The 20,679-nt window shown below is 30.7% G+C and overlaps 1 protein-coding gene across 3 annotated transcripts; it reads right to left on the minus strand.

Moving 5' to 3' along the window:
• Window positions 1-13,508: 13,508 nt before the first annotated feature.
• LOC105948976 (polarity axis stabilization protein) lies at window positions 13,509-20,337 on the minus strand. 3 transcript variants are annotated; one of them, XM_088822847.1, is made up of 5 exons: window positions 19,886-20,337; window positions 17,538-19,216; window positions 16,601-16,793; window positions 13,946-14,288; window positions 13,509-13,858 (listed from the first exon to the last, which is right to left on the minus strand). In XM_088822847.1, exons 2-4 carry the CDS (start codon window positions 19,133-19,135, stop codon window positions 14,076-14,078), a joined length of 2,004 nt encoding a protein of 667 aa, XP_088678973.1. In that variant the 5' UTR covers window positions 19,136-19,216; window positions 19,886-20,337; the 3' UTR covers window positions 13,509-13,858; window positions 13,946-14,075. The 3 variants fall into 3 exon arrangements, with proteins under 3 accessions (XP_088678973.1, XP_088678972.1, XP_012827693.2); XM_088822846.1 differs by having other exon boundaries at window positions 17,538-19,234; window positions 19,886-20,218; XM_012972239.2 differs by lacking the exon at window positions 19,886-20,337 and having other exon boundaries at window positions 17,538-19,252.
• Window positions 20,338-20,679: the final 342 nt, after the last annotated feature.

A 20,679-nucleotide genomic window follows, 5' to 3' on the forward strand; every position in this document is an offset into this window, starting at 1 on the left:
TCAAAGTCACCCTAAATTCATTAATTTTTTACGTGAATAATCATAACAATGAGTTCAATTTTATTAATATTTATTCAATTTCATTAGCCTTTTTTAATTATTCAAATTCATATCATTTCGATTTTTTTTTTCTCAAATTCCAACTTTATTTTAGTTTGGACACGTGAAGATTTTTCTCAAATTCGAACTTGGAATGCTAGGGACGTTTTTTGTGTGTGATTTTGTGAAAAAAATAGGAAAAAAGAAGAAAGGTGGAAAAGGAGAAGAGAAGATTTTATAGAGATTAATATTTTCAATTGTGTGCAGGATTTACTAAAATTAGTGTAGGATTTAACATTTCAGTTTATTCAATTGATTTGATTTGTTCAATTACTTTTTATATGTTTGTCTTTAATATTTACATAGGATTTTGTGTATATGCTCAAACGGTAATTAACTAAATGCACAAGATGAAATTTAATGTAATTGAATACCATGGAAAATAAATGCTTAATAACGTAAACTGTAATACCATAAATATAGCAAATAAAATGAACCTTATAGCATTGTCTATTTCATATGCGGCGACATCAGTAAGGGATAAGTCATGTGACGTTGTGTAGCCTGCAAATATATGATCCATATTTATTGTATGGATGTATTTTTACAAAATTTTACTTATGTTTTTCCATCTTTTGATTATTCTTGCGATGATTGTAAACTTTATTTCGACAAAGAAAATGTTAAGGTTACTGAAGTTGAGCATGTAATAAAAACAAAGTAATTCGAGTATTTCTTGATTTATAATAGAGATTCATATATACTTTGTATTCAATGTATTTGAATAAAATTTATTTTATATTTATAGCCTTATGTAACAATAAATTTGTTAGTCCATTAACATTCAAATTATTTATCTTTCTTTAATTTCTTCCCCATGTATTATTATGTTTTTACATGTACTTTCATTATTTCCTATAATGAATTTTTTTATGCTTACTTAAACATTACATGTTTTTTGTTTAACATGTTATTTGTTATTTGTTTGCATTTTTGCAGATACATGAATAACATCAACATATGTGTTATGTATGGTGACAACCTGCATCGAAGATTCGAATCTCATATGAATTGTTTGGGAAAAAATATCCATTTGTTTTCGTTCCTATAAAGAAGTGATGAATGTAAAAAAATCTAACTAACATTTTTTTTGTTCTTTGTATATAACTCTATTTTTTTTAATATTGTTACATTAAATTCATTTAATTTAGTATATATATATAATTTCGCTATTTAAAGTTTTATATGTGTGATTTTATAATGTGCATTACAAATTGCATCCCCTATTTCTTTTTATATTTTGGAATATTTATTGTTTTCGGCATTTTTTTATTTGTTTCAATTTATTACATTGAAATGTTGACTAATGTTAATAATGTATTATCTCTAAATTAATATAGTAATGTCATGTTACTTAACCTTAATAACATTTCACATCTGCTAAAAATGTGTTTACAATTTTAAATATTAAAATATACAATTAATACAAATAATCACAAATATCTATTTTTTTTAAATTTCAATAAGTACATTTTTAATTTATGTACAAAAATCGTAAAATATTACCATATAATTTTCACAAACCAACAAAAATTTGAATGAATAGATGATTAGATATTAATATTTGGACTCTGTTTAGTTTTTCCATGTGTTCTATATTTTATTTATTGGTAAATTACCGGCACCCTTGACGTAAAACTAAATGTCTTACAAATCCCTATAGTATTGGTAACTACAAATATCCACATGAGATATTTATCCATCTTACAGTTACACCCTTACGGAGTTATGAGTAATGAAATCTTGAAAATTCCATAGAATATTCATTATGAATTTTCAAATCTACTGCAAGATAGTAAATGTAATATATCCACAAGGGGGTAAATGCAATATTATTTTTTTACCGCCTGGGTACCCGTAATTTACCCATTGTTTGTTTATTTAGTAAAAAATAATTTAGATAATTTATTCATTCCGTTAAGGTCTATAACAGGTTGTTACTTTTATGGGTATTTGTAATTGACAATGCCACATGTTTTTTTAGCGACCATTTTTATGGTTTTTTTTTATATTCTTGCATCTATGTAATGGTAGTAGCAAAAACAAATTGAAATATTCACTTTGTCGAACAATTTATTTTTGTCTCTTTATTTATTGTATATAGAAGTAATTACTATTAGTATTAGTATTAGTATTGATATTAGTATTAGTATTAGTATTAGTTAGTATTAGTATTAGTATTAGTATTAATATTAGTGTTAGGATTAGTATTAGGATTATGATTAGATTTTTTATTAGTATTATGATTAGTATCAAGATTAGGCTAAAGGATTATGATTAGTATTATAATTAGGATTGAGATTTGCATTAGCATTAGCATTAATATATTATAATTATAATTAGCATTTGTATTAGTATATTATAATTATCATTGGCATTAGCATTAATGTATGATTAAATGATTCACATTAGCATTAGCATTAGTTGTATGAATAGGATTAACCTTACGATTCTGATTAGAATTATAATTAACATTAGCATTAGGATTATGATTAGTATTATGATTTGGATTAACATAAGCATTAGCGTTAACATTAGCATATTCGGATTAGGATTAGGATTAGCATTAACATTATCATCAACATTAGCATATTAGGATTAGCATTACCATTACCATTAGAATTATGATTATGATTAGGGTTAAAATTAGTATTAACATTATGATTAGAATTAAGAGTATGATTATGATTAGCATTAGCGTTTGAATTAGCATCAACAATATTAAGATTAAGATTAACGTTAACATTACCATTACCATAAGCATTAGCATTAAATATTAGGATTATGATTAACATTAGCCTTAACATTAGCATTAACATATCAACATTATCATATTGGGATTACCATTAACTTTAGCATTAGTAGATTATGATTAACATTAGCAGTAGCATTAGTATTAGGATTATGATTCACATTAACATTAGCCCTAACATTAGCATTAACATATTAACATTAACATATTAGCATTATCATATTGGGATTAGCATAAACAGATTATGATTAACATTAGCAATAGCATTAGTATTAGGTTTATGATTCACATTAACATTAGCCCTAACATTAGCATTAACATATTAACGTTATCATATTGGTATTAGCATTAACTTTAGCATTAGCAGATTATGATTAACATTAGCAGTAGCATTAATATTATGATTATGATTCACACTAGCATTAGCCCTAACATTAGCATTAACATATTAGCATTATCATATTGGGATTAGCATTAACTTTAGCATTAGCAGATTATGGTTAACATTAGCAGTAGCATTAATATTAGGATTATGTTTCACATTAACATTAGCATATTAGTATTAGCATTAGCATATTAGTATTTACATTACCATTAGCATTAAAGTTAGGATTATGAGTATGATTATTAGTAGTAGAATTAATCTAAGGATTATGGTTAACATTAGGATTAGAATTTGGATTATAATTAGCATTTAACATTAGCCTTAATATTAACATTAACATATTAATATTAGTAGAGATTAAGATTATCATTAGCAGATTATGATCAGCATTAGCTACATCATTAACATTAACATTAGAAATATGATTAACATTAGCATTACCATATTAGTATTAACATTTGCATGTTAGTATTAGCATTATCATTAACGTATTATTAGTAATATTAGTGATAGTGTAATGATTAGGATTAGGATTATGATTATGATTAAGATTAGGCTAAAGATTGTGATTAATATTATGAATAGGGATTGGGTTAGCATTAACATTAACATTATCATATTATAATTATGATTAACATCAGCATTACGAATTATAATTATGATTCGCTTTAGCATTAACATTAGTATTAGAATTAGAATTAGCATTAGGATTGAAATTAGAATTATAGAATTAATTTTACCATTAGGATTAGTATTAGGATTAAGCTAATGATTAGGATTAACATTACCATTACATTAGCATATTAGGATTAGAATTAACATTATCATTAACATTAACATTAACATTAACATTAACATTAACATTAACATTAACATTAACATTAACATTAACATTAACATTAACATTAACATTAATGTTAACATTAAAATTAACATTAACACTAACATTACCATTACCATTAACATTAACATTAACATTAACATTAACATTAACATTACCATTAAAATTAGTATTAAATTAGCATTAGGATTAGGATTAGCATTATAACTAGAATTATTATTAAAATTATCATTATCATTAGCATCAACATATATGATTATGATTAATATTAGCATTAGCATTACCACGAGCATTAGAATTAACATATTAGGAGAATGACTAGCATTAGCATTATCCTTAGCATTAACATTGGCATATTAATATTAGCATATTAGGATTATTATTAGCATTGGAATTTTAGTATTAGAATTAACATATTAGTAGTAGCATTATCATTAGCGTATTTGAATTAGTAATAGCGTTATGAGTAAGATTTGGATTATGATTAGTATTAGGATTAGAAACATGATTAGGATTATGATTAGGATTAGAATTAGGATTAGTATTAGCATTAACTTTAACATTAGTGTTAACCTTAGCATATTAGTGTTAGCATTAACATATTACTATTAGCTTACGATTATAATTATCATTAGCAGATTATGATTATCATTAATATCAGGATTAGGATCAGCATTAGCATTAACATATTAGTATTAATGTTACCATTAATATTATCATTAGTGTGTTATTATTAGTAATAGTGTTAGGACTAGGATTAGGATTAGGATTATGATTAGGATTAGCATTATGATTATAATTATGATTAGTATGAAAGATTAGGCTAATGATAATGATTAATGCTAGGATTAGGATTTGGATTAACATTAGCATTTAGTATTAGCATATTATAATTGTCATTAACATTAGCGTATTAGGATTTGCATATTATAATTGTCATTAGCATTAGGCATTGGAATATTAGTACCAGGATTAGGATTAACATTAGCATTAACATATTAGTATTAACGTTACCTTTAGCATTATCATTAGCGTATTATTATTAGTAATAGTATTAGTAATAGTGTTAGGACTAGGTTAGCAGATTATGATTAGCATTAGCATTAGTATTGGGACTAGGATTAGCATTGACATTAGCTATATTATTATTATCTTTAGCATATTAGTATTAGCATTACTATTAGTATTATCATTAGCGTATTAGTATTTGTAATAGTGTTATGATTAGAACTTGGATTGTAATTATGATTAGTATTAGGATTTATATAAGGATTATGATTAGTATTAGGATTATCATTATCATTAACCTTAGCATTAGCCTATTAGTATTAGCATCAGCTTATTAGTATTAGTATATTACGATTGACATTAACATTAGCATTGGTAGATTACGATTAACATTAACATATTAGTATTACCATTACCATTAGCATTTTATTAGTGTATTATTATTAGCAATAGTATTAATAATAGTTGTTATGTAGGATTGAGGTTATGATTATGATTAATATTAGGATTAGACTTAGGATTGTGATTAATATTTGGTTTATGATTGTGATTAATATTAGCATTAGCATATTATATTTATCATTAACATTAGTGTATTAGGATTATGATTATCATTAGTATTAGGAGTATGAGTATAATTAGCATCAACCTTACTATTAGCCTTGCATTCACATTAACATTAACGTAGCATTGGCATTAATTAGCATTGGCATTATCATTAGCATTGACATTAGCATTAGCATTAGCATTAGCATTAGTATTACCATTAGCATTAGCATTAGCATTAGTATATTAAGATAAACATTAGTATTAGTATTAGTATAAGTATTAGTATAAGTATTAGTATTAGTATTAGTATAGTATTAGTATTATTATTAGTATTAGTATTAGTATTAGTATTAGTATTAGTATTAGTATTAGTATTAGTATTAGTATTAGTATTAGTATTAGTATTAGTATTAGTATTAGTATTAGTATTAATGTTAGCATTAGTATTAGCAATAGAGGTGGCATGAATACGTTGCAATTTCGAGAGTTAAGAGTAGATGTGGCATAAAGATACTCATCAAGTCGGAATCTAGACTCTGATGTTAATTGCAATGTTGTCTACAAGGAAGCTTTTCAGCGAATATGAATTTAGATCAAAAAAATATATACATTGCGATTCAACGACACATTTTCTTTTTATTATTTATATGAATAAATTTTGCAATCTTAGATATTTTTGCACTTTATATCAATCTTATTGTCAACTCCAATGAAGTTCCTTTTTATCAAGATAATATAATATAAATTGTATTTTTTTCTTACACTTTTAGGCTACCATTTATGCTTCAGTAATGCGTATCACTGATCGCATATGAGCAATAAAAAATGAGCATGTTACTCGCAAGGTATTAGATGAGTTATAGGTGATGTCAATGCATCTGCTATAAAACACTATTCTGATAACTAAGTTTCATGTTAAGGATCCGAGTGCATCGGATGAGATAATTGTAACAATTGGGTCAACTGATATATATTTTTTGTACCCACTAATGAAAGTGTCGGTTTTGTGAATGATCATTTTTTGTCGATCATAGCTGGAGAGGAGAAGGTCTATTTCAGCTCTGATAGTATGTGCAAGTGGAATTATTATTGAATGTCAACGCAGAAATATATTCTCCGGAGTTTCTCAACACCATGTATACTTCGGAATTCCACCACATAAGTTGACATTGAAAAAATGTGTTCCCGTTATGCTCATGAGAAATATTGATCATGCCCGAGGATTGTGCAATGGAACAAGGCTTCAGGTTATTAATATTGCTCATTTGTAGGTTTGTTTTAATTGTACTCCGAACTTGCTGTGGACTCCGCTCGCTATATTTAATGAAGGTATTTTTTTTACAATGATTTTATGCCATCAAACAGTTATATTGGTATTGTTTTGGTAACAATTTACATATTTCGTGTGACCATTGTACAACATATGCAGGTCAGTTGCATTGTATTGGATTTGTTGCATGCGTTTAGGGCGGTTGGTATCAAACAAAAAGGTCAGTTGTATTGTATTGGATTCGTTGCATGCGTGTAGGGCGATTGTTATCAAACAAAATAACACTGATTGTTTGCATCAAATTCAAGATTTGAACGTTCATATGTAATTGAGGTTGTTAAATTTGGGACCAACGATATATTCGCTCTTTGTAATTGGAAATTAAAACCTTCGATGTTTAGTTTTTTCTTCCGCATTATTTCATCACTTACACAATTCAAAATACTTATATTTTTTTAATATTTCTTTGTATTACATATCAACAATTAATCTTCGTATTTCGAGAACCTTTTTTATTGTTCAATATTTGTTTTACGATGAATACCCCGTGCATCGCACGGGTGAAGTACTAGTCCAATGTAAAACAAATGATAGATAAGCACATACTACTAACTAATATAACGTGATGACAAAATAAATTACATATGCATTATTGGGTTCTTTTAATGATAATACATGAAGTTCTCAGTTTGATTGACAATATAAAAAAAAGCCAAGATAAGATAATTTTTCCAATAAAATAATAGGGTCATGACAAAATTATTTTGGCGGGTTGACCCGAAAAATAATAGAGCTAACCAAACATCAAACTAAACCATACTATTAGTCAATCTTGACTCCGAAATATATTTGGACTCCTTTACAGTTTTAAAGTTATACATAAAAAATTGAGTCATCTAAAGTTAATACACCAAAAAAGGTTTTTGAAACCCTCAAATGTTGGTACATTAAAAAATCTGGGTCGCTTCATTTTCTATGTCACTAAAATTCTCACTTTCCTTTTCTTTTCATAATTTTTTCAAGCGGGCGCTAACAACTTGTGGGTTATTTCTATGCTACATTAAATAGATTGTTACTGTTGATTTACAAACACCAATGTGAGTTTGTGTGCTTACTAATGATAAAGATCTATCCAGTGTATTTCATCTGGTGTAGTATAGTATAAACCCAATGTGTGTCAGTCCTGTGCAGTAGTATAAACCCAACTTGCGCGTATTCCTTTTATTTATTATTATTTTTTTTATAACTAATTGTTATTTTAAACCATTTCAAATCATGTCTCTTTTTAATCAAGTCGAAAAAGGTCTAAAATCTTATTCGACTTCACGTGACTTTTCGTCAGCATCTTAGTAAATATGATATTGCTCTTCCCATAGTCCTATTAAACTGAAATGCTAAATGTCGTTTCAATTCTACTAATACCGTTTTGACTTAGAACATGATTTTGACACTTTTCTAATTTGAATTTGGCAAAATTCAAAAGACGGATATCGTAGTCATTTGAGTTAGCTTTCCAATCTAACTTGAATCAGCTAGATTGGATGTCGAGTGATAAAGTTACACATGAATTAGTTACATTTTAAATTTTACATAATTTAAAACATCAAAGTTGTGGGCAGTGTTCATTGATTCATGCATAACTTTCTCAACCGACATCCAATCTTGGCGATTCGAGTTAGATTAGAAAACTAATTCAAAGAACTACAAATTCCATGTTCTGAATTTTGCCCAATTCAAACTAAAAAATGGTCAAAATCACATTTGAAGTCAAAACAACATTATTAAAATTGAAACGACATTTATCACATCCCCCTATTAAAATACCATGTTACAACAACGAAGACTGTTGGAACCACGACTGCAATTTGATGATTGATCACGAAACTTGTGGATTGAGGCTTGTACTCCATTTGCTCTCTCTTTTCTTAGTTGATAATTAGCTGCAATAATGTACACAATAATATGGAGATAGGCAAGGTGAGGCGCGGACTATGTCGCTCTCTTAAGACGAATTTCACGACCCCTTCTCTAATGAGGTGCAAAAAGGTTCCGATCGTGTCGCCTATGGGATACAACAGCCCAGCCTATCTCTCCGCTGTAACTTCACTGAAATTGCACGTTCGAGTGAAGTAGAAGCTTACACACAACAAGACCTCAATATATGTATATAATATAGAAGAAAAGTATTTTTTTTTATCTTCTATTGTACTCTCTTCTCACATCCTTTACAAAGCTAGAAAAGTCCCCTTTATATAGTATAAATTATAAGCACCATAAAACCTCTATTTAATATAGAATTAAAGGAAATTATAGAGGTTTTATGAGGCAAAATAAAGTCTTTGTAGGTTTCAAAATGTTGGTCCAAATGACCTCATAAATTGGTCAAAGAAAATATTTAATAAAATATTATTTTTATTAAAAAACCCAACAAAGACTAATTACGATTCTCGTGTACTATTAACAGGATATATATATATGTCCGTCCCAAAACAAATAATTTCTATAATAGAACAATAAACTAATAAAGAGAAATATTTCACAAATTTTATTGAGCAAAAACATGAATTTTATTAGAACAATAAACAAATAAAATTTCTAACAATAATGAAAAATCTAATTAAAATAGGAAGATACCACTCCTTGTGCAAACTTCACTCGATAATAAAATAGACATTTCAAAAAAATTATTTGCGAACACTTCATCTTCTAAATTTTGTGATTAAAGTTATTTTTTCTTAATTTTTGTAAACACCCAGCTTTCACAAACAAATAATAATATCAAATTTAACTTATAGTGAAAATAATTCACAGTTTTTGTTGGCATAGTTGCAAATTGCAATGATTGACGAGTGGGCAATTCAACTCTTGTTGCGACCCAAAAGAATCTTTCTCTAGTGCTGACTTAACGCTCCGAAGCGCGCGTGTTGGCAAGTCTCAACATCAAGGGTGGGGTAAAGTTTTATAAATATCTCAATCATGGTAGTTAATCTCGCGATATACCGCGATATATATCGCGATACGGTATGGTTCCAATCAAAACGATACGACTCGGGTTATGTATCGCCTATTGATAAATACCGTTAAATATCGCGAGATATCGTATCGTATCGCTGTATCACGGTACGATACGATATTTACGATATTTAAAAAAATGAAAAAAACGAAGAAAAAAAACAAGAAATGCAGTCAACTGCTCTAAAAAATGGTTTAGAACAGATTTCTTCAATATCCCAACCCTAATTCACACATTTCTCTTCATTTTCTTCATCAATCCTCACAATATTACAACCCTAATTCAATTGCTATAGATTCTTGCGATTCAAGACCAATTCGAGGCGTTTTTTTGCTGGATTTTGCGATTGATGATGATGAATGCAATCGTTTAAAATTGGTAGATGAGGACGATTTAAGTGACACTGATATTCAAAATTATGGGATATCGAATATTTTAGAAATTAGGTATTCGGATTTGAACTTAGGGAGAATTTGGCTAAGCTTATTTACATCTGATAAGCTGTTTTAAGAGCTGATAAGTTGTTACGTCTTACTTTTAAAATTATTTTTTTCAAGTGTTTGGATAGTGATCTTACAAGCTATTTTACTCATTATAAGATCTTAAATAAATAGGTGGGGTAAAGGTACTTTAAAAAAAAATCTTATTTGCTCTCGAGTAGCATATAATATTTTGATTTTTTAAGATTTTTTGAAAAAAAATTACCTAACACACTGGAATAGCTCTTAAACATCTTATAAGCTCGTTCTAACATCTTATAACCCTAGCCAAACACCCTCTTAAATGATGTTATTTGATGAACATATATGATTTTTGTCATATTTTATAATATGATGTTGAAACTTGAATTTATACCTATTTTGAAATAAGTAGTTATATTAAATTTTACATATTTATAGTATGTTTATAATGTAGATATATTTTTTACTATTTTAATAGTTGGTTAAATATCTTACGATACGGTACGATAACGATACGATACGAGACGTGGAGCAAAACGATACGAGATATTTTTACGATCCGATAACCATGATCTCAATTGCTACAAAAACGATTTCTTAAGAATAAAATGAATAAACAATAACAAAGTTACATTTTAGTCCCTAATTTTATAATTACTAACTTTCATCTAAATGTATTTTCAGAAAACCTTTATAAAAACCAATTATGTACAAAAAATTACTCGTGGATCACGTGCCAAACTCAAATTTAAATTTTCAGATATATGGTAGCATAGATTGCATTTAAATTGAGGTCTTGAGATATAGGTCGGTGACAAAATTTATTAGAACTAAATCATAAATTGAACTAAACTTTTGCTTCACATATTTTATAAATTTCATTTCAAAATGTCCTCCACACACAACAAATGAAATATGCACCAAGTAATATTTAAATAGCATTTATCATTTTTTTATTCATTTTACATTTTTATGTTTGCATCTAATTTTTTTATGTATAACATGGTCTTTTTTCTTTTTCATTTTAGTATTTTTCAGTATTATAAAAATCTATTTTTTTCCTTTTTTTTATATATAATACTGAAAATTATGATTTTTTTTTTCTTATATTTTTTTTCGGTCGTAGTCTCCTATTGAAACCCGTAGTAATCGTAGTAATCTATCGTCATTTGTACAGCACAATTCGAAAACTCTAACTCCCTCTTTGAACCCTAGCTGCCAGTCAACCATAGACACCCACAAAATTCATAGTCATCCAAAAATAAAACCTTAGATCTACAACTATCGTCGCCATAGCCGCCAAATTAAAAACATAGATCTGCAAAACCGTCACCATGGCCACCACCACCTCCATATTCATCGCCTCCCGGACCTTCCGTATCTCCATAACCACCCCCATCATAACTGCGACCACCACCGCCCCTAACCCCCTCCATAACTACCACCACCATACCCACGGCCTCCATATTCTATATCTTCCTTCATTCAATTACTACGGATCTATGGTTGAATCTAGAGGAACCTGTATCTAACAACAAGTCATTGTTTGGTAATTACAATCACCCCTTAACTATGTATTGTCTTACGCGTCCACCCTTACAATGTTAAATTTACCTACTAATGAGGAGTTTTTTCGTAAGAAAATACATAGTTGAGAGAATGATTGTAATTACCAACAAAGATTTTTTCGTAATTTAACCTTATCTCAGGAGGTGGCATGTAATTTGCACCAGTACATCCTGATATATTTAACATCCGAAAAACTTAGGAAAAATTGAAAACACTTGCTCTAAACACCAATAGGGGCATCCTAATATCTTGATATATTTAACATCCTAATATATAAATTTCGGATTATATATTAGGGTCTAAGTGGGGCATGATTGTTTTGGGGTGATAAAAAGTTGTAGATCCTACAATCCTACTTTATCACATGTTTGAGTTCTTTAACGTAAGCATAGAATTGATAAAGCGTCCGGTATCTTGTCACAATTCAATTGATTCTTCATTCATCACTTTGTAGATTCCATCGCTGCATATATTATTTAAAAATAAAATTGATTAAAACTCCACCAAAATACTTTTTATAGCTAATAGTCCGTCTGAATATTTTGAATTTGCTAAAAGTCTCTCGGTTAGCTTAGTTAGACAAACAACTTAGACAGAAAATAGACAATCTACACTGAAAATGGGCAGTTTAATTAAAAAATTCAGATTGAAAATACACATTTCTACTGAAAAGAGGACTAAAACCAATGAAAATAGCATTTTCTAGTGACGTGGTTGCTGGAAATTAGGCGGCCAGCTGTAAGGCGGAGGAGTGGAAGAAACATCATTTTTTGAAGTGAATGTGGTTTTGATGATAAATCTTTTTTGCAGTCTAAATATATATTTCAAGTCTAAGATCCTTAACTACGCTTCTCGATGGACTGTTAGCTAAATGCGAAAAATATGACCGTCCTGATATAAAAGGAAATTAGACTTTTTCTTTTTTATTTTTTATTTTGTTTGAGAGGAAAGTGAAATTTCATTCAGGCACAATGAGCCAAACCAGATGGAAGGGTGCCTCGTTCATTACAAGAGAAGGTAAATCTAGTTGCAAAACAATGTGCCAACGACCGTTTAACAAACGTAAAAGTGCAACAAGTAAAAGATGGTGCCAAATTACTAAATTATCATATGCCTAAAATAAAAATGTCACAAAATGAAAATCACATCTTTCGGAACAAAAAATCTTCATCTCCCATTGCAAAACATCTTATGACATGTTTCACACCTTTTAAAATGACCTATATCTTTGGCATGATTCTCAAAATATACAACTTATGAATTCTCTTAAACATTTTATGCTTCACTAACTAGAAATAAATAAACATATAAAATCGGTAAGCTAACTAAGTTTCATAATCGTATTTTCTTCATACTCCAAAGACTTGAGGAAATGCCAATATATTTTGAGCGGAATGCGATGCTTAATCGGACATCAAAAAAAGGGAAGGTATCAAATTCAAGATTTAACTAAAGAAAAAGATCGATAAAGTTGACCTAACCGATCATACAAAAGCTGCAATAATACTGAAGTTGAAAATGTCTTTTTCGACTTTATAAAATATTAGAATGGGAAAAACCATTATCAAAGATGCCGTTATATTACCGAGCTGTTACCACAATTACAAACTGAAACCTCCATCCATAGTTGCCCTATAATAATAATAACAATAATAATAATAATAATATCATAACCTAAACAAAAAACCTACTCCCACAAGTAAAGAAGAATCACAAGTTGCAAAAAGTATAGTAGAAAAAATCAAATAAATAATCGAAAAAACCAACGAAAGCTTTTTCTTTAACTAAGACTAGGTACAACAATCAGACAACCTCAACTCGGTAACATTCTTTCTACTTTATACTCTAACCTGTTAAAACCAGCTCTTTCTAAAAGTTGGTAATCCGAACACCGTTTCCTGCGTGTTTCTTCTGGAAATTTCGAAAAAAAAAAAGGAATTAAAGAATGGAATCGAGAGTCTAAATGCATGTAATGCTCCGAGAATAATTAATTATTACCTGGACTTTGTTTTAGATATTAATATTTGGCCTAAAGGAGCCTCAAGAAATAAACTAGTAACAATGCGAGAGGCTTAAATAAGACTCGTCCACCATTAACAAAAAATTTGAAACTGCGTATTTGCATATGTCATCTGAGTGAGGTGGCGGACACAACAATATCTGTCAAATTATTACTCTGAGGAAGATCGGAACATTCGTTGCTTCCTTCTAGAAGCGATGCACTCTCGGGTTTCATAATTAGGAGTTGCTGCATATCCTTTGGAAGAACATTAAACACAGCTTGCAGATCTTTCTTCAATTTCATGCACACTGCGTCTGTATCTTCATTCGCTCTTCCATACTGTTTCAGGAGAAAATTGCAATTAATTGCGGCATATAGATACAGATTGATAATATCGAAAATGACAACAGCAACATCTAACTTTACAAATAAATACGCTGAAAGTAGACACATCATCAACCGGACCGTAAAGTGGTAATTTAGCGACATTTATTAACCAACGAGTATCACCAAAATAACCTCGACTCCACCATCTTACCTCAAGAGATTTATTAAGTAAAGCTACAAAAAACGCCAAACTTTTTTTGTTGCTATCGCATGCAATACTCTATTCTCCTTGGCAGCAGCATTCAAGCGGCATCGGTTATCATTTATTAATTTTAAAATCTATGTTGTCTTCATTTCTACACCTCCAATGATATTCCTCCAGGTGGCATACTTGCAGCGACTGCGATCGAATCACATGAATGGTCCGATTATTCAAGTCACCTCAGTAAACCAACTCGCCTATATTACTACATAAATATTTTTCACCGACAAGTTCTATTATTCGAGGTTCTATGTAGTTTGATGCTTCACTATCCCTTTTATATTTCCAACAGTTACTTCATCACATATTATCTTCACTTTTTTTTTTTTCAAATAGCGTAAGAGTAATGCATTACCACGTGCCTAGGATTCAATCTGCAAGGAAAAAATAAGTCTAGAATTTTTTTTGCAATTAATTCTCTCGTCCATACGACTATCCATTCTATGTATGACAAAGTGATATATAGCTAAAGACATTAACGATATCCGGGCAAAAAAATTCTATCATCGCCACAAACATGAACCGAAAAACGTACTAATATCCAACACCTTTTCATGCATCCTCACTCCTTTTAGTTATAAAAATTCAAGGCGTAAATCTGGTCAATGTTAGTATCTCATTTCAGAGAACAAATACTGAAGCAACTTCAAGTTTTCAGGGTAAAACGCACTCAATAAACTAAATTAACAGACGAATATTAGTATAAAGATTAAAGATCGTTTTCCAATGGGCAAGGGAAGAATACAAAGTTTTACATGATCATTAACTTATGATAAGTTTGCATTGTACGTTGAATCCATATCCGCCAATATTTATTCTAAATCGTTATGTACTATGATGTGATAATGAAAGAAGTAAGGCTCTTTGGAAATGTTTACATTTATCAGAAATATAGATCATGTATAACAAATAAAACCTCTCGTAGACTTGCACTCTTAGTCACCCATAAATGCATTATTTTCAATATTTTATTACACACACACATACACACACATATATATACATATATATATATACACACACATATATACATATATATGTATAGAATCGGAAAACAACCTACTTCCCTTTCTAATCGTAACCTCATATTTTCAGTTTCAAAGCACTGCACATCGAAGGGGTCCTCACGGCAAGGATGGACTTGGAAACTACTCAAACTATTTAAATCACTTCTTTTACTTTACAAACTTCGCAAAATTCATCACTTCTATCTCAACAATTCCAAAATGTGCAACCCGTGCGTGCTTTTTTAGACAATAAGGCCGTTCTTGGTTCATGGATTTTGAAATGAAGAAAATGAAAATGCAAAAGCAAATGAAAACAAAGAATTCGAAAATCTCTAGTATGTTTGGTTCCTGAGGTAAATGGCGATGAAATTGATTTTGTGGAAAATTATTTTCTTTACCCAAGAAGACGTTATCGAGTGTTTTATTGAGGTTCTGCCATTGAGGTGAATTGCTACAACAATTGGGTGTTTTTTAGGATGGATTGAAGCAGCTAAAAAACTTGCTAACACTTAAGTGTAGTTTTCTTCACTTTTTTCGGTGAAACTGTATCTATCTTGTTTGTATTAGTCACAATATTTTCACCTTTTTCTCCAAATTATTTTAACAAAACAGGAAATCTATTTTCCTAATCCTTTCATCTTTTTTATTTAGCATTTTCTTTCATCCAAACAGAGTCTAAGAAACCAAGAATTGGGACTACCAACATTACCAGTACCCAAAGCTGCTAAATCTGACGACATCAGAAAAATTCAAAACGGGCATTTGGAAAGTTTCATGCCAACCAAGTAATCAACAAGACATAAAAATGGATAGATTAACACATTTTACCGCATATTACATAAAAATCGTGATGAATAGAATCAAGCTCAACATAGACAAAATAAATGTTTTATATACATGGCATGCAACCTAAATAGACTTGTTTAGAAGTTTCTCGAATAATACATATTCCACAGCTATAAAGGTAAAAAAAAACATTAAACTCATTTAACTACGCCGCTAATATTAATTGAAAGGAAAAGGAAATTTTGGTTTGAATTTGGAAAAAAACTTGCCTGCAGTTCCCCGAGAAGGTGCCTCTGGATTGCATTGAACGAATCGACGATTTCCAATTCGGACAATCTACCTATCAACTGTTGTATGTCTGTCTTAACTCTAGCTTGCCTCCATAATTTATACTGTTCTTGCTCAGCAACTGCACGTTTTCTTCGGAACCAAGGCAGGAAGTTGTATCCTCTCAAGAACTTCCTGCATTATTGTGCTACACATATCACTTTTCGAAGATTATATAATAAATCCAAAAAAAAATGCAGCTTGGCCTAGAGATTTATATTTAAATAAACGGAAACTACACCATGACCTAGAAATCAATAGACCAAGTGAGCCCATCTTGCGGTAAGTTGAGGAAACAAACATGTAATTAAGAGAAAATCTGGTACATGCTAAGTCACCATCGACTATTATATTTCCATTTGGAGGACTATTAACAATAGAATATGAATGAATGAGGCAAAGAAATCAAATAACAAGACATAGATGAAAAAAGATAGATATACTATATGCATTGCCAGATACAAATTAGAGGTTGATACTTTTATGGTATGTACCAAGAATATCATCTCAGACCAAACTTTTCGAAAAACGTGTCTTGTCTGGCAGTTGGAGAAAGTGTTATAGATGTCGGATATAAATTGTGATCCTCGTATAGGAAGTCGAAATGAGCAAGACGATGAGGGTTATCAACTTATAACAGTGGCAGCAGAAAACCAATTAAATGCGAGCAAAAAATGGAAATTTGATTTCTCATACGTCAAATCTTTCTTTGCTGCAAATCTATTACATAAACCTAAGCACCTAGCAATTAGAGGAAGTTGATCAATTATACTTCTTTTTCATTGCTTGTAATTTGACAGAGTAATGTGCATAATGTTCCAAATGGAAAAAAAAACCATTTTCTGAAAAGGTATTGTAAGTCAATGCAGTAGTCAATACCTGTATAGATCCAACCAATTCGACCTCATCCGCTTCAGCAAAAACTTTCCAGGACCTCTTGCCGACAAGCTTATTAAAAACTCATCAGCATTGAAAGTGGGCAGTGGAGGCGGATCGGCAAACGGGGATGATGCTTCGGATGGTGTATTTGCTCTAAAATACGGACCAAAAGGTGCCAAAAAATTAGTAGTCAGCTCCAAAAAATGGCGACGCAATATATCATTGTTCACAACTGACATCGACTCCTCAACTCTCGGAGACATCCCAGCATCAATAAGCCTATTCAAGATCGAAGTATCCGGCTTTGTCACTGCGCCATAATTCGTCCACACAGCTTCTTTATGCTCTGTCATTAAACACAGAGGACCGTCTCTTCTCATTTTCACAGCATTTAAAAAATTCGCAGGACTAAACTTCCTCAAAGAAAGCTGTTGACCTTCCTGTTGACCAGGAATTCCTCCTCCACCTAAGCCCTTCGAACCAACAGCAAAACGATTCGTAGGATTCCCAACAGAAATGATGTGAGGCATTCTACGAAGTGCTTTCAAGAAGAAAAGATTTGTGACACCTAAAATCATCGGAGGGAAAGAAGCACCCTCTTGAAGAGAGTTCAATTTAGCAAATTCTGGGTCGTGGATAGTAAAGTAAGGCCTGAAGTCAACGCTAAAAAGAAGTGGGGCGACCAAACTAACGAGACCGGAAACAGCTTCACAACACTGTGGAGGTGTCGGTGCTATAATCAAGATAGGTTCACCTACAAGTAGAAGCTCCCATAGCTTCCAAAGCTGCATTAATAGTCCCCGAAATGTACCGAAAAGATCCGAGTCGTGAAATAAACCCTGTGGGATGGATAGATTTGAAGGGAGAAGGGGAGCCAATGAGGAAGCGGAATCTTCGAAGATTCCACTATCTGATGGCAAACTATGAGAAGGTGGCAGGTTGACTTTAAGTGATGCATTCCCGATAGGAAGTTCCACTTGTTGACCAGGAACAGGTGTCGGCCATTTTGATACATAAGCAGCAATATAGTTAAGGGCTTTGCTTCCGATGTCAAAGTACAAAGGCCCCATAATTTGTAACAAAGGTCTAAACACACTAGTGTAAGGACAATGTGAAAGAATGACCACGGATTTTTGTTCGCCACCTCTCTTTAGCCTTTCGTCGTGCCTCTGTCTATTGAAAACGAAGCCGTACAAGAATCTTGAGTTATAGGTGATGGGGTTTTTACCCTTTTGCCCATCTGCCCCTGTTAGTTTTTTATTAATATTATTATTATCTACTTCGACAATCTCTGACGACGATGACATGCTCGAAACTTGAGGAATTCTGTGCCGCCTTATACGGAAGAAGAAAATACAGTCATGGATGCTTGAGCGATTATGGTGCTGCGAAACCGAATCGGGGAATGAATTAAAGGAGACTTCGAGCTCCTCGTTTTGTGTAAGACAGCCAGGTGGATAACACTCCTCGATGAGTTGACCTTGCTCGAGGTCAAACCTAATTATACAAAATGCAACTACCCATTGCTTCAAAGAATTTTCATCAACTTCTGATGCCGCAAATTCCGATCTCAGAGAAAATGAAGACGATCGGCTCATTTCAAGATAATTCAAAAACCACAAGTGATCAATCAGACAATCTCCACATCCACCATTTCACACAGTCAACTTGTAGCAAGACTGCTTCGCCAATAAAACCTAAGATAAGAGAAAATCACGAGAAATATGATAGATAAGAACCCAAGTAAAGGAAACGCGTATATGCTTCGATATTATGTAAATGCATAACATCGGCAAGTTTCACTGCACAAGCTGTATATAACCTACCTCTAGTTTCGATCTCGTCTCTTTTGGATAGAAAAATGGTTCAACAAAATTCAATGGTGGCTATCTTAAGCATCATTATGAAATAACTTAGTCAAGTGTCTTATCCCTTGAAGATGATTCATCCCCATCAAATGATGATTATACTTTGGAAAATACACCAATTCAAGGCAATCCCCAAGTTTTTTTACAATTGGAATTTCATTATTCGCTTGAACCCAGTAGGAATTTAACTCAGGCGACCATTGCAATTTAAAAAAACAAAAAAAAAATCGGAAAGGAAATTGCAGGAGTTGTCTGAAATTACATAAAAAAAAAAAAAGAGTTAAATAAATTGATGAAGGGCTCTACTTAAACTACAATGTATCGAAGTAAAGGAACAAACTTGATTCTAAAATAACGTTAAAATCAAAAATAAAATAAAAATTAGCGGATTTAAATAGAGAGAATCATGCATATATTTGAAGACGGTGACCAAATTAAAGAATAAGAAGATAAAGAAAAGTAGAAAATGAAGAAAATGACCTGATTTAAAGAAACCCAGAAGCTGAAATTGGAAAGTGCAGCTTGGATCTGCAAATGAGGCGAAAATCTGGAAAGAGAAATCAACCGATTTTTTTTTTTTTGTAGGGGGAATTGCGAAAGTGGGGAGTTGTTCAGTAGATTCGGAACATATTTTATCTTCCAGTTGAGCTCTTTGATTATTACCAGACTTGAAACGGAAATGATTTACCCAGAGAATGAATGAATGAATGCCTTTTCTTGGATTTTTTCTTTTTTTTTTTTTTTCTTTCTGTTTTGCTTCTATTCTGTTCTGTCTAATTTGTAATCATAAACAAAATATTATTGCCTTTTTTTGACAGAAAGACTATTTTTTTAATTTTTTTTTTAATTTGTGTTGACCGAGAGATGGACAGAAAGAGTATAAAATTTGAAAAATCATTAAAGGGCTTCGTGTAATTGTATTATTTTGTATTGTCCATTTTAATGCACTTGGATACCCTTTTAAAATTTCCCTTTTTTTTTTTAATAAAATCTATATTTTATGGGTTATGGTAAATAGGCCCATGGCAAGGGCACTTAATTAAAATAGGGACATTCAACTTTTTTGTCTTTCAAATAAATCCACCCCATTCAAACTTATTTGCAAATAAGGAAAATCCCTTTTATATATACCAAAATTACCCCCAATTCATTGAAACCCAATTCAACTCCAATTTCATGATTTACACCCCAATTTAGCCCAATTTCATCAATTAACCAATTTTAACCCAAATTTCAATTTTGACCCCAATTTTAACCCTAATTCGTATAAATTC

Source organism: Erythranthe guttata, chromosome 9 (genome assembly GCF_056151865.1).
Source record: "Erythranthe guttata isolate IM_541 chromosome 9, IM_541, whole genome shotgun sequence".
Taxonomy (NCBI): domain Eukaryota; kingdom Viridiplantae; phylum Streptophyta; class Magnoliopsida; order Lamiales; family Phrymaceae; genus Erythranthe; species Erythranthe guttata.